Consider the following 10813-nt stretch of genomic DNA (forward strand, 5'->3'; position numbering starts at 1 on the left):
CTGATCTACAGCTGTGGGTTATTCGATCTGGTGTTTTGATTCAGTTTGTAACCAGACTGATTGACGCTTCCCGAGAAGCTGAGGAAGCTGGCGCTGCTTTCAGGAAGTGCCCTCTCATCAGCTGAGAGGGGCTGTCAGTCACGGGGGCGTCAGGCGGACTTTCTCCACAAACCCGGAGTACGTAGAAAAGACATTTAATGGGGTTTTAGGAGGCGGTAACGCAGGAGAGCGGCTCCGTGTGTCCGGTGAGTCCAGCGGACCAACCCGCTGCTTCAGCGTTAGCATGTTGGCTAACTGTTTCTGTGCTGTTTGGGAGGCGAGTCAGGAGCCAAGCAGCCATGAGGTGTATGGTTATTAAAATAATTTGTCACACTAGAGAAAATGTTTGAGAATATCTGATTTTTACGTGGTGTCATTAGTTTTTAGAGCTAGGTTAGCCTAGCAGGGCTAACAGACGCGTCCGCTGGTCTCGTGATGCGAGCTGCCAGGAATCAACGACTCGCCTCTTCTAAAACCCAAAACGCTTTAATGTGTTAAAGTTTAGTACAACTAGACCATTTAGCGGCTGTTCGAACGTCATGTGCGGCTGTTCGGGGCTTTTTTTTTAGTTAATATTGATGGAATATTAACTCTTAGCTAGTGCCCTCACATCTGCTTAATTACCTCAGTTTAGCACAGTTTACCTCATGTTTACCTAGGAACTATTGAAAAAAAATCCCTCAATTTTGAAATAAAATCCTAATAAAAAAGATCAGATTGTGTGAAATGTGTTAAAACTGTTGTGACTTGTAAGTGTAGTTTAGTAACACAAGTCAGAAGTAATTTTGAGTCATTTAGAAAATTATTCTGGAAGCTTTTATTTTTATTTTTTTTGTACTCGTTTATAAAAGAACTACAAACTTGTTGATAGTCCCTAAGCGAACCACCGTTCCCATTAGCGAGTCCTCGGAACTCAGGTTACCGCTGTCTGTGCCGCAGTGCACGGCATGAAGACTTTATGGCTGTCGAATATCCAACGTCCAACTTTAAACTAACTTCACCGCGGTCAGTTTAGCTCTGACTCCTGTTTGAGTGTTTTCTTTTAGTTCAATACTTTTTACGAAAATATTGTGTATGTACAGTGGTATTAACCCAGCAGTTGCTGGGTAAATAACGAGTTTTTTTTTTTGTTTTGTTTTGTTTTACAAAAATTGTCTCATTTATTTTGACACATCAAGGGTTTTTATATCAGTAAACTTTAAGGATTTCAGATTAAGTCAGCTTCTATGTTTCTTATCATTTTCTAAATTTACGCATCAGAATGTGTTTTAGTTAGTTTAGGATAAATGTTAAACACCAGCTGATTAACAGCATGGGAGGGGTTTAGTAGAAAAACAGTTCCAGCTCATGTACTTTTATAATTTATAGCAATAAAATACTTAAAACAGTTAAATATACTCCATTTACTGTGTGTGCTTATAATAAATGTGCATGATTGGTTCAGAGAACAAATTATCTGCAGGTTATCCAGCTGAAACAGCAACTGGTTGATAACAAAGCTTGGGTAATGATGATTAACATAGAAAGGCTCAGTGTATCTTATCTTGAGTAACTCTTTAAAATGGGGCCAGTTAGTTTTGCTCATCTTGATTTATTTTCTGTTTAATTCAGTGATTGTTGCACGTGGTTCACATCCTCACACCAACTATAACAGTGGAGGTAAATTCACGCCCACCTCTCTCTTCTAAATTGTTCTTGATTTTCTTGACATTTTAGTTTTAATGTTTCTTCCCTTTATTGTACGGTTGATGTGATGAGTTAGTTTTGGTTGCACTTCTGCTTTCTCATGATGGAAACCACAGCAAGTGAACCCAGCCCAAACTTTACTGTAGTTGTGATTAAGTGAAAATTGATCCAGCCATGGAATAGAAACATAAAATCTGCTTTCTGTGATGTTTTACAAAAATAAATTGACTGAATGTTTATTTGTGAAGCTGCAATGTAAAATTAAAGTCATGACTTAATCATTTAGGAGGGGAGGTGCACTAGCGAAAGTCATGTGTTGCCTCCCGACTAAAAGTCAAGTTCCTAAAAAAAAAAGTTATGCTCTGCTGACTCCTGTTCTCTTGTTTAGTTGATGTTCGATCACCAGTGACGATGCCGTCGATACCAGCTGTTCCAGAGAACCACAGCCTTGTCCTGGCAGAGTTCGACTGCCTGGATCCGCTTCTTTCTGCTCTGCGTTTGGACTCAGGACGGCTCAAGGTAAGATCTGCCATCTCAGATGTTACATTTCACTGGGAAGTTGCTTGAATAGCTTTTAGAAGTTAGTAGAAAAGTGCAAATGCACCCAGAAGCATGTTATTTTAAATTGGGAAAGACCTGATTAATGTTTTGTTCCTTGATTTGGTTCAGTGTACCTGTCTGGCCGTTTCAAGGAAGTGGCTTGCATTAGGGACATCAGCTGGAGGACTGCACCTGATTCAGAAGGAGGGCTGGAAACAAAGACTCATCCTCACTCACAAGGTGGCACCGAAAACCCGATTTATCTGTTGCTAAATGATGCAACTGCCCTTTAAATGACTGGACAACCTCTTTCAGGAGGGATCGATCACTCAGGTGGCATGTTGCCCTCATGATGAAGATTTCATTGCAGTTACAACAAGGTCAGCGTTTGTCCAAGGCGTCATGAAATGTTCTTATCTCTTATCTGTTTAGTCGCATTTCCTGTATTGTTCACGCTGTCTGTGCTCATCCAGTCAGGGTCTGGTGGTGGTGTGGGAGCTGCAGCTGGAGCGACGCGGTCGCCCAGAGCGAGTCAGCTTCTCCTGGGAGCACAGAGGTCAAAACATCACATCGCTGTGCTGGGACACCAGCTCGCTCAGGGTTTTTGCCGGGGATTCTGGAGGCAAAGTGTCATATCTACGAGCAGGATCCTCCAAATTGGGCAAGGTACTGACAGTAAACATTGGTGTGAGAAATCTAAATTATGCTAATCGTGTATTTTAACTTTTTCAGTGACGTGATGTTCTATCTTGTCTCTAGGGGTCAACGTTTGTGATCTTCCCCGTGCAGACAGTCACCACTGTCGACTCCAGAGTGGTTCAGCTTGGATACCAAGATGGCCGCCTTCTTGTGTCTTCTCTGAGTCGCTGTTACCTCTGTGACACAGAGAAGTAAGTATCTGTGAACTTCCCACCCTTGTGTTTTATCTGGAACGTCTGATGGAGACCTACTCAAAACGCCCAAAAGAGCAAAAACTGTTCCTGCCTTCAGTGGTTGAGTGTTTTTGTGCTTGCAGGGAGAAATTCTGGCGAGTTGGGAACAAGGAGCGTGACGGCGAATACGGTGCCTGCTTCTTCCCCCAGAACAGGGGGTTGTTGGTGGGCCAGCCCCCGCTGCTGTACTGCGCCCGGCCGGGCTCTCGGATATGGGAGGCCAGTTTTACCGGCGAGGTTCTGAGCACTCATCAGTTCAAGCAGCTACTGGCGTGTCCTCCTCTACCTCTCATCACATACAGGTAAGTTGTGCTATTGCTTATGGCTCTAGTTTAAAAATCAAGACTCATACGTTTTTGTTCTTTCTGCAGAAATGAGCCAAATTACAATCCAGCGCAGAAGAGCCCACAGTCTCTGGCCTTTCCTAAACTTCTGTATTTTGGGTAAAATGAAACGGCTTCTAAACATATACTGACTGACCCATGTCATAACTAGGGGTGCACCGATCAATCGGCCCCGATCAATGTTTTTTTTTTTTTTTCTCCAAGATCCGTGATCAGCCAGAAACTGCAGTCGGTGCACCCCTAGTTCGTGTTAAAGCACATCGTTGCAATAGAATAGATTTTTTTGGACAAGTGTGTCAAAACAGGTACAAAAGTTTTGTTTTCAAAATGAGAAAAAGGAAAGTCTAAAGGAACAAATATGATTTTGTAGTTCAGCTATGATGATGTGTTCATTTATATTTGAGAACAATGCTTCGTGTCCAGTTATAATTGGTATTGTTTCATGAGCATTCATATTGGTTTTCTCTATTCAAGGAAATTGAAACATTGATGTAATCTGCTTTTAGATGAGACTAAATCGGTATCAGCAAGTCAGGTTTTTTTTCTAGATCGGCCAAAAACTGCAATCGGTGCACTCCTACACATAACAGTAGCAGTAGCTCAGGTGGTAGAGCGGGTTGCCTCATGATCGGAGGGTCATGGGTTCGATTCCAGCTCCCGCCAGGGGTATCCTGCTGTTGTGTCCTTGGGCAAGACACTTCACCCAACTTGCCTGTGTTAGTGGTGGTCAGAGGGGCCGACGGCGCTAAATGGCAGCCTCGCCTCTGTCAGACCTCCCCAGGGCGGCTGTGGCTACAAGTAGCTTACCATCACTAGCAGTGTGTGAATGTGAGAGTGTGTGAAAGCGTCTTTGGGTGTCTAGAAAAGCGCTATATAAGTTCAATGCATTATTATTATTATTATTATTATTATTATTATTGATAAAACTTTTATGTTTTAATGCAGAGACCAGAACCTGCTGACTTGGACTGATTCAGCCGTTTATATCTTTACACCTCAGAATGGACAAGTTCTGCTGTGGACAGAAGTTAAAGGTGTGTTTTCTGAATAAATGTCTGTAAAAACCTACAGAATGAACAACCAGAGTTGCCTTACTTGTAGAAATTCCTCTTGTTCTGCAGACTTGGTCGATGTCGCTGTCCACCGAAGTGAGCTGTTCTGTCTCCATGGTAGCGGGCGTCTGTCCCATCTGTCCCTGCTGCCCGCAGAGCGCTGTGTTGAGCGGCTGCTGCGAAGAGAGTCTTGGACTCTCGCGGCTGCAGTCTGCTGCATGTTTCAGCACGCCGTCGCCTCCAGTAGGGTAAGACGGCAGCTAGCCAACATCGCCTTTGTGTGCAGTTTTAAGGTCAAAAATGAGAAGTTTTAACCAGATGAATAACGGGTCTTTGTCCAGGCCAGGAAGTGCGTTCCTCTTGACCGCCTTGAGCACCTGAAGGCCCAGCTCAGCTCCCGCACACACCCAGAACTGATCAACCAGCTGGAGGAAGTCATGGCAAAGCTGGAGCCGCTGGACTCTGCATCCAGCAGCCGGAGAAGCAGCATCTCTTCACACGTAGGAATCATCTCAGAAGATAGAAACCGACTTTTGTTTTTGTTTTTTTTTGCTTTAAGGCTGTTGATGATCTTCAGCTAAAATATCTTTATTGACATAGTTACGTCAAATGGGTTTCTGAATCCTTTCATATTAGACGAATACATCATAGCCCCAGATGTAATTATTATTTAGCTCACAGGTAGTGGCCACATTTTTAGTTCCTGAAAGGTTTTCTTCTGTAACTCTGGTGAATGTGTAAGTAGTGAGTAAAGTGATGTCAGAAACGTCCACACCTAGGAGAGCTTCAACGTCCTGGACTGTGGAATCTATCGAGTGATCAGCCGCCGGGGAAGCCAGTCGGACGAGGAGACGAGCTCCCTCGTCAACCATTCCACGTCAGAGGAGGAGCGGCTCAAGGAGTTCAGCTTCATGCAGGAGGAAGATCAAGTGGATCATGGTGAGAAGCAGGCGATAATCTGTCTCCATTTTTATTTCTACAGAGTCATTAGTAACATCATCCTGCAGACTAGAGTTTTCAGTTAAAACATAATTTTTCTATGAAAAAAGGTAATCGGTACATTTAATCTACAAATGATAAAACTTGTCAAACTTTCTTATTTCTGTTTCTTCCTGTTTTTCTGATTCGTGCGTCTGAAGCAGGACTAAATTTCCTTCCTGCTTCTGATTTCACTGGTGAAAGAGTGAAGTTATTTTCAGTTTAATACCTAAAAAAGACATAAAATTCAATAAAAATGAGCTAAACTGATAATAATTTAACTCCTTTACTTTCCTTTAATCATACATGTTGCTTTGCTGCTGCAGTGCTGGAAACAACGCTGGATAATTACTCCGTTAGCTGAGCTGCTGTTGACTTCAGGTTTCATATTTGTTCCACCGTGTCATGCATTTGTCAACTTTTATTTTGGGCCTTGTGCAGCGTTTGATTTAAAGTCTCTTCACGATCTACATTCTCCCCCTGCTTGCATTATGTCTGCTGCCTCTCATCATCACTTCCCTCCAGTACTCCATCCATCTGTGTCTCTCCTCCCACTCCTGCCCCCATCTTCACTCAGATCCACAGAGCAGCGAGCGCGTGGAGGCTGATCGCTCTGAACAGGGCCTGCAGTTTCACCTCCCACTCTCATTCCGCCCCAAACCCCCCCGCATCGCCCTGCAGGCCGTCAAAGACAGGTGAATGAAGTCACAGGTTGTGGTTTTTACTTCTTTGATCTCTTCGTTCACCGTGTGGACTGAAACTGTAGAGCAGCTGTGCGTTCAGGTGACATTACTTCCCTTTTCCACTAAAAGCCCACATCTTTGTTGAACTGATTCATTTTCAGAACTCATTCTTTTGTCCTTCACTTTACTGGTTGTTCTTCTCATCCCCTCAGTCGTGAAATTTAAACACATTTCATTGGTCAATAATTGTGAGATCTTTTTTTTTAACTATAAATCGTCAGTGTTTCTAGTTTCGTCAAGAAGACAACAGAAAAGATCAACACCCTCCAGATGAACTCTGAACTTCGGCAGCAACCTGAATACAAAGAGTGTCGACAAATGGACGCCGTCTCCAACGTGACTTTGTACTCAGAGGAAACGGAGAACGAGTGAGTACACGGCTTCTTGAGGTGGGATTACAGCTGTCATGAACAGGGTTCCTCCATCGAGGCTAGGATTTACTAACGGGCTGGTGATGTAATGAGAATGTTTATAAATGGCCGCTGTGTTCAAACCAAAACCAGCTGCAAACCAAACTCTCAAGCTGCAGGACAAAAGCAGACGGTGAGCATGTTTTGTTCCGTTATTTAAATCATTCGTATTTTTTGGGACTGACTTTACAGGGAGGTATCGAACCCAGAGGCTGACATGCAGGAACTTCGGACAGCAACAGAGAAAGCCGTGTAAGAGCCATTCCGTTTTTATTCAGTCTTTTGTGTTTGCAATAAGCAGTAAATGACCATATTTTTAATATTTTTCTCATCAGCTCACAGATACAAGATCCTTTGGTGCTACTTGAACCAGTTTGCCTTAGAGAAGCTCTGCTGGAGTGGCTGGTGGTGCTGGAGCGTGTACTAGGACCTGCTGATCTCGGGTCAGCTCCCGCAGCTGATTCAAACCTGGATGGATCAGGAGAGGACCGGTGGGAGCAGGATTACCTTCACCCCTGCTCAGACCATCAAGAACCTGCAGAGGTTGTTCCAGAAGAGACCAAAGATGCTCCTGAGCCGGGAGGAAAACAAGTCCAGTGTGAGAACAAGAGGACGACAGACTCTGACACTGTTGCTCCATGTGGGAATCCTCCAGAACCAGTCAGAGTGGTGTCCCCTACACCCATCCCATCAGATCTGTCAGCTGATCTCACCGAGCTGGCCTCACTCTACACAGAGATGAGCTGCTTCAGGAACCAGAAGGAAGTTCTGGGATGTTCAGCCTTCCTGCGTCGGTACTTCTTTCTGCTGGACCAAGAACGGGTCAGAAGAATGTGTCTGCTGTGTCACCGGGTACAGCCCGACATGATGAGCTCCTTCATAGAGGCCATGCTGGGTCAGAAGCAAATCTTTTGTTTGTTTTTTGTGCGACTGCAGAAATTGCATTGTCTCTCTGTATGAAATGTGCTAAATAAGCAAAGCAGCCACAGAAAGATAGACTTCAAGCTAAAGTTTTCTTCTCCTGAATCCGTTGTTCTCTGCAGAACTCACTCAGTCCAGCAAAGTGGTGGAGATTATTCAGAAAGGCGACTTGCTGAAATCTCTGCGGAGTCTGAGAGAGCTGCAGGCCTGGGGTGCTCCTCACCTCCTGGTTCATCTGCACAGGTGACCCACAGGTGCTAGAGAACAGGTTTGATACAGAGATCTGATATTTTAAAAGATGTGACCTCTGTGTTCTAATCTAGGCTGTATGAGAAGCACGGTGAAGCAGCTGTTCGCTCGTTCTCCCAGTTCTATCCCACCATCACTCCTGCCGATGTGATCACCATGGCTCAGCAGAGCCACTTCCTGCCATACCTGGATAATCTGGTCCAGTCCAGAGCTGAAGAGCACAGGTACATATTCAGACCGGTGTTGCTATAGAAATGTCAAAGATGCTGACCTTCTCTTAGCTGCGTGGTTGATTATTTTCCTGTTAGGTTGTCATTTCTTCAGTCTCTTCTTGAACCGGAGTCGCTGAGACAGGATTGGCTGGAGCTGGCTCTGACTCACGATGCTCCTAAAAACTGCGACACTCTGACTCCCGATGGACAGCCCAGGTGTTAAACTGTCTAAAAAAACAATAACGTTTTGTTTCTTTATGATTTCTACGACTTTATGCAGGCATGTGAAGTAAAAGTGAATCACAGTTGGTTGTCTTGCTGCAGGTGGCACTCACACTGCTTTAGCTGGGGTTATGGACGTCTTTTGTCTTTGCTGATTCGTCTTCCTGCTGACTTCTCATCCAAGGAGAAGATGTGTGAAACCTGCCGCAGCCACGGGTATTTTTTATGGTTACTGTGGAAAAAATAAGTACATTTGTATTGCTGGGACAGATTTTAAACGTTTCTATTTAATTTGTGTTTGCAGATATTGGACGGGTTACCTGTACTTGTGCAAGGAGTTGCAGCGTCGCACTGAAGCGTTCTCCAGCATCTGTGAGCTGGACGACATCAGCCTGCTGGAGGAACCTGATGGTAAAACAGTTTCCCTCAAAGCTGCGCTTGGATTAAAGGGATGGTTGTTAAAATAAACTAAACTTGAGCTTGATGCAATAAAAAGTTTTGCAACATTCTTTACAAAATGGTAAATGGCCTGTATTTGATAGAGCACCTTCTAGAGTCCTGCAACCCCCCAAGTCGCTTTACAACACAATCAGTCATTCACCCATTCACACACTGGTGGGGATGAGCTACGATGTAGCCACAGCTGCCCTGGGGCGCACTGACAGAGGCGAGGCTGCCAAGCGCTGGCGCCACCAGTCCCTCCGACCACAACCAGCAGGCAACGTGGGTTAAGTGTCTTGCCCAAGGACACAACGACAGCGACAGACAGAGCGGGGCTCGAACCTGCAACCTTCCGATTGCAGGGCGAGCACTTAACTCCTGTGCCACCATCACCCACATATACTAAACAGATGTGGTCTGACTTCCTGTTTTGTCCCAGGTGTTGAACCCCAGACTCTGGATGAGTGGAAGGCCCTGATCCAGCTGTCCCATCACCACTGCAGTGTGGCCGAATCCCAGCAGGTGACCAATGGGAGCAGCTTGACCAATGGCTCAGCGGAGCGTGAAGGAAAGATCAGCCCAGAGAGCCTGTCCCTCATGTTGGCTCGGAGCGCCGGGCCTGACCGAGCCTTGGCGGTGCTGGAGGAATGTGGGGTGCAGCTGGCGCTTTCACCCCAGTCCGAGCTGGTGTGTGAGCTGCTGAGAGTCGCTGAGAAGAGGCAGAGGTGAGTCAGGCTGCTCACACCGGAGCCACGACCCTTTTAAGGGAAGGAAGAACACCAATATTAGCTGTGTTGCCGGCTTTTAAGAAGGACAAGATAAATATTCAAAGATTTGCAGCAGTTTGGGTTTTCATGTGAAACATTGAAGACCAAACGTGTGTAGACTGTGAACAGACAACCAATGAATGATCTGCCTCTATTTTATCTCATTTGTCTGATTTAAAGTCCTGCTAAAAAAAATGTGCCAAATACAGTTGATGATTCTGAGATCTTTCTTTTGATAAAATGGTTCAAATGTGAAAAGTTCTGTTTAAGATTTTTTTCATGGGAATATTTTGTAACCGTTTTAAAAACGAGATGTTTTTTTTTTTCTTTCTTTCTTTCAGGGCGATAATCCAGACGATGCTGGAGCGCTGTGATCGTTTCCTCTGGTCTCAGCATGCCTGATCAGGGCGTCGATGGTTACAGTAACATTTCAAATCAGACATCACACCAACTCTGTGATATCGATCAGAAAACGTATGAATGCTCGTCTTCCTGCAACAACAGTGTTATTGGTTTGGTTTGTCGATATAAAAAATATTCAGATGTAGATTTAAGTGACTGTTATCTTTTAGCCCAATAATAATTCAGATTTTGCCTCTGCATGCACAAGCAATAACGTATCTAATGTTGTTTTTAAAGACCACATAAAGCTGTTACGCATCCCGCTCTGACAAAATTAAACTTGAAATGATTAAATTGTAATATTGTGCTCAGGTATTAACATGTTAATAAAAACAATTTGTGAGCAGATTTCATTGTTTTAATTTTTTAAGATTAAGAGGATGATGATCAGCTGGAGAAAGTAATCTATTAAAGATATCTTTGTCAAAATGTGAATTCTTTAAAACTCACAAGCCTATAAAAGATTTCTGCTGACCTTGATTTGACCTTTCAGAATTGGAACATGTTTTCTTCTAACACACACCATAAAACGATGAGTAATGTAGGTCAGCAGAGACCACAACAAAATTGGGTCAGTGGTTCATTTTGATGCTATTGCACACCTGGAGCATCAAAGAGGTACGTTTGGGGAAAAGGAGAAACTCGCTGCTCACATTGGACGCCTTTAACACTGACCTTTGTGGGTTTTTTCCTCTTTGCTCATCTGTGGTTCAGAGAAATCCCAGTTTCCTTCATCTTCCAGCTCAGCCACCTGTCTGCGTCACTGGCACAAGGGTGATCAGATGAAAACTGTTGGCATCTGACAGACGCAGCTGCACTATAAACACCTGCTCTGTCACTGCAAAAATAGGTCACTTGTCTAAAAAGTAATAAAT

The 10813-nt window shown here is 44.2% G+C and overlaps 1 protein-coding gene across 8 annotated transcripts; it reads left to right on the top strand.

Annotated features, from left to right (window-relative positions):
• The first annotated feature begins 73 nt into the window (after positions 1 to 73).
• hps5 (HPS5 biogenesis of lysosomal organelles complex 2 subunit 2) lies at positions 74 to 10143 on the top strand. Of its 8 annotated transcripts, none has more exons than XM_070550352.1 (26): positions 74 to 177; positions 1651 to 1698; positions 2114 to 2244; positions 2395 to 2505; positions 2581 to 2645; positions 2739 to 2931; positions 3025 to 3155; positions 3281 to 3499; positions 3569 to 3640; positions 4487 to 4575; positions 4663 to 4841; positions 4935 to 5093; positions 5373 to 5532; positions 5733 to 5776; positions 5898 to 5952; positions 6149 to 6266; positions 6536 to 6682; positions 6917 to 6976; positions 7060 to 7619; positions 7768 to 7888; positions 7969 to 8118; positions 8203 to 8322; positions 8431 to 8544; positions 8633 to 8739; positions 9209 to 9494; positions 9878 to 10143. In XM_070550352.1, coding segments are annotated over exons 1-26 (3501 nt in total). In that variant the 5' UTR covers positions 74 to 176; the 3' UTR covers positions 9939 to 10143. The 8 variants fall into 8 exon arrangements, with proteins under 8 accessions (XP_070406453.1, XP_070406454.1, XP_070406455.1 ...); XM_070550353.1 differs by having other exon boundaries at positions 5736 to 5776; XM_070550358.1 differs by having other exon boundaries at positions 84 to 245.
• The last annotated feature ends 670 nt before the right edge of the window (positions 10144 to 10813 follow it).

The sequence above is a fragment of the Nothobranchius furzeri genome, chromosome 4 (genome assembly GCF_043380555.1).
Source record: "Nothobranchius furzeri strain GRZ-AD chromosome 4, NfurGRZ-RIMD1, whole genome shotgun sequence".
Taxonomy (NCBI): domain Eukaryota; kingdom Metazoa; phylum Chordata; class Actinopteri; order Cyprinodontiformes; family Nothobranchiidae; genus Nothobranchius; species Nothobranchius furzeri.

What these genes read in the sequence shown, in the direction of transcription:
- hps5 (XM_070550352.1), top strand. An exon ending in TGAGCTGCTGTTGACTTCAG is followed by an intron (nt 5,953 to 6,148) that starts GTTTCATATTTG and finishes ATCTTCACTCAG; the next exon opens with ATCCACAGAGCAGCGAGCGC. An exon ending in CTCCTGGTTCATCTGCACAG is followed by an intron (nt 7,889 to 7,968) that starts GTGACCCACAGG and finishes GTTCTAATCTAG; the next exon opens with GCTGTATGAGAAGCACGGTG.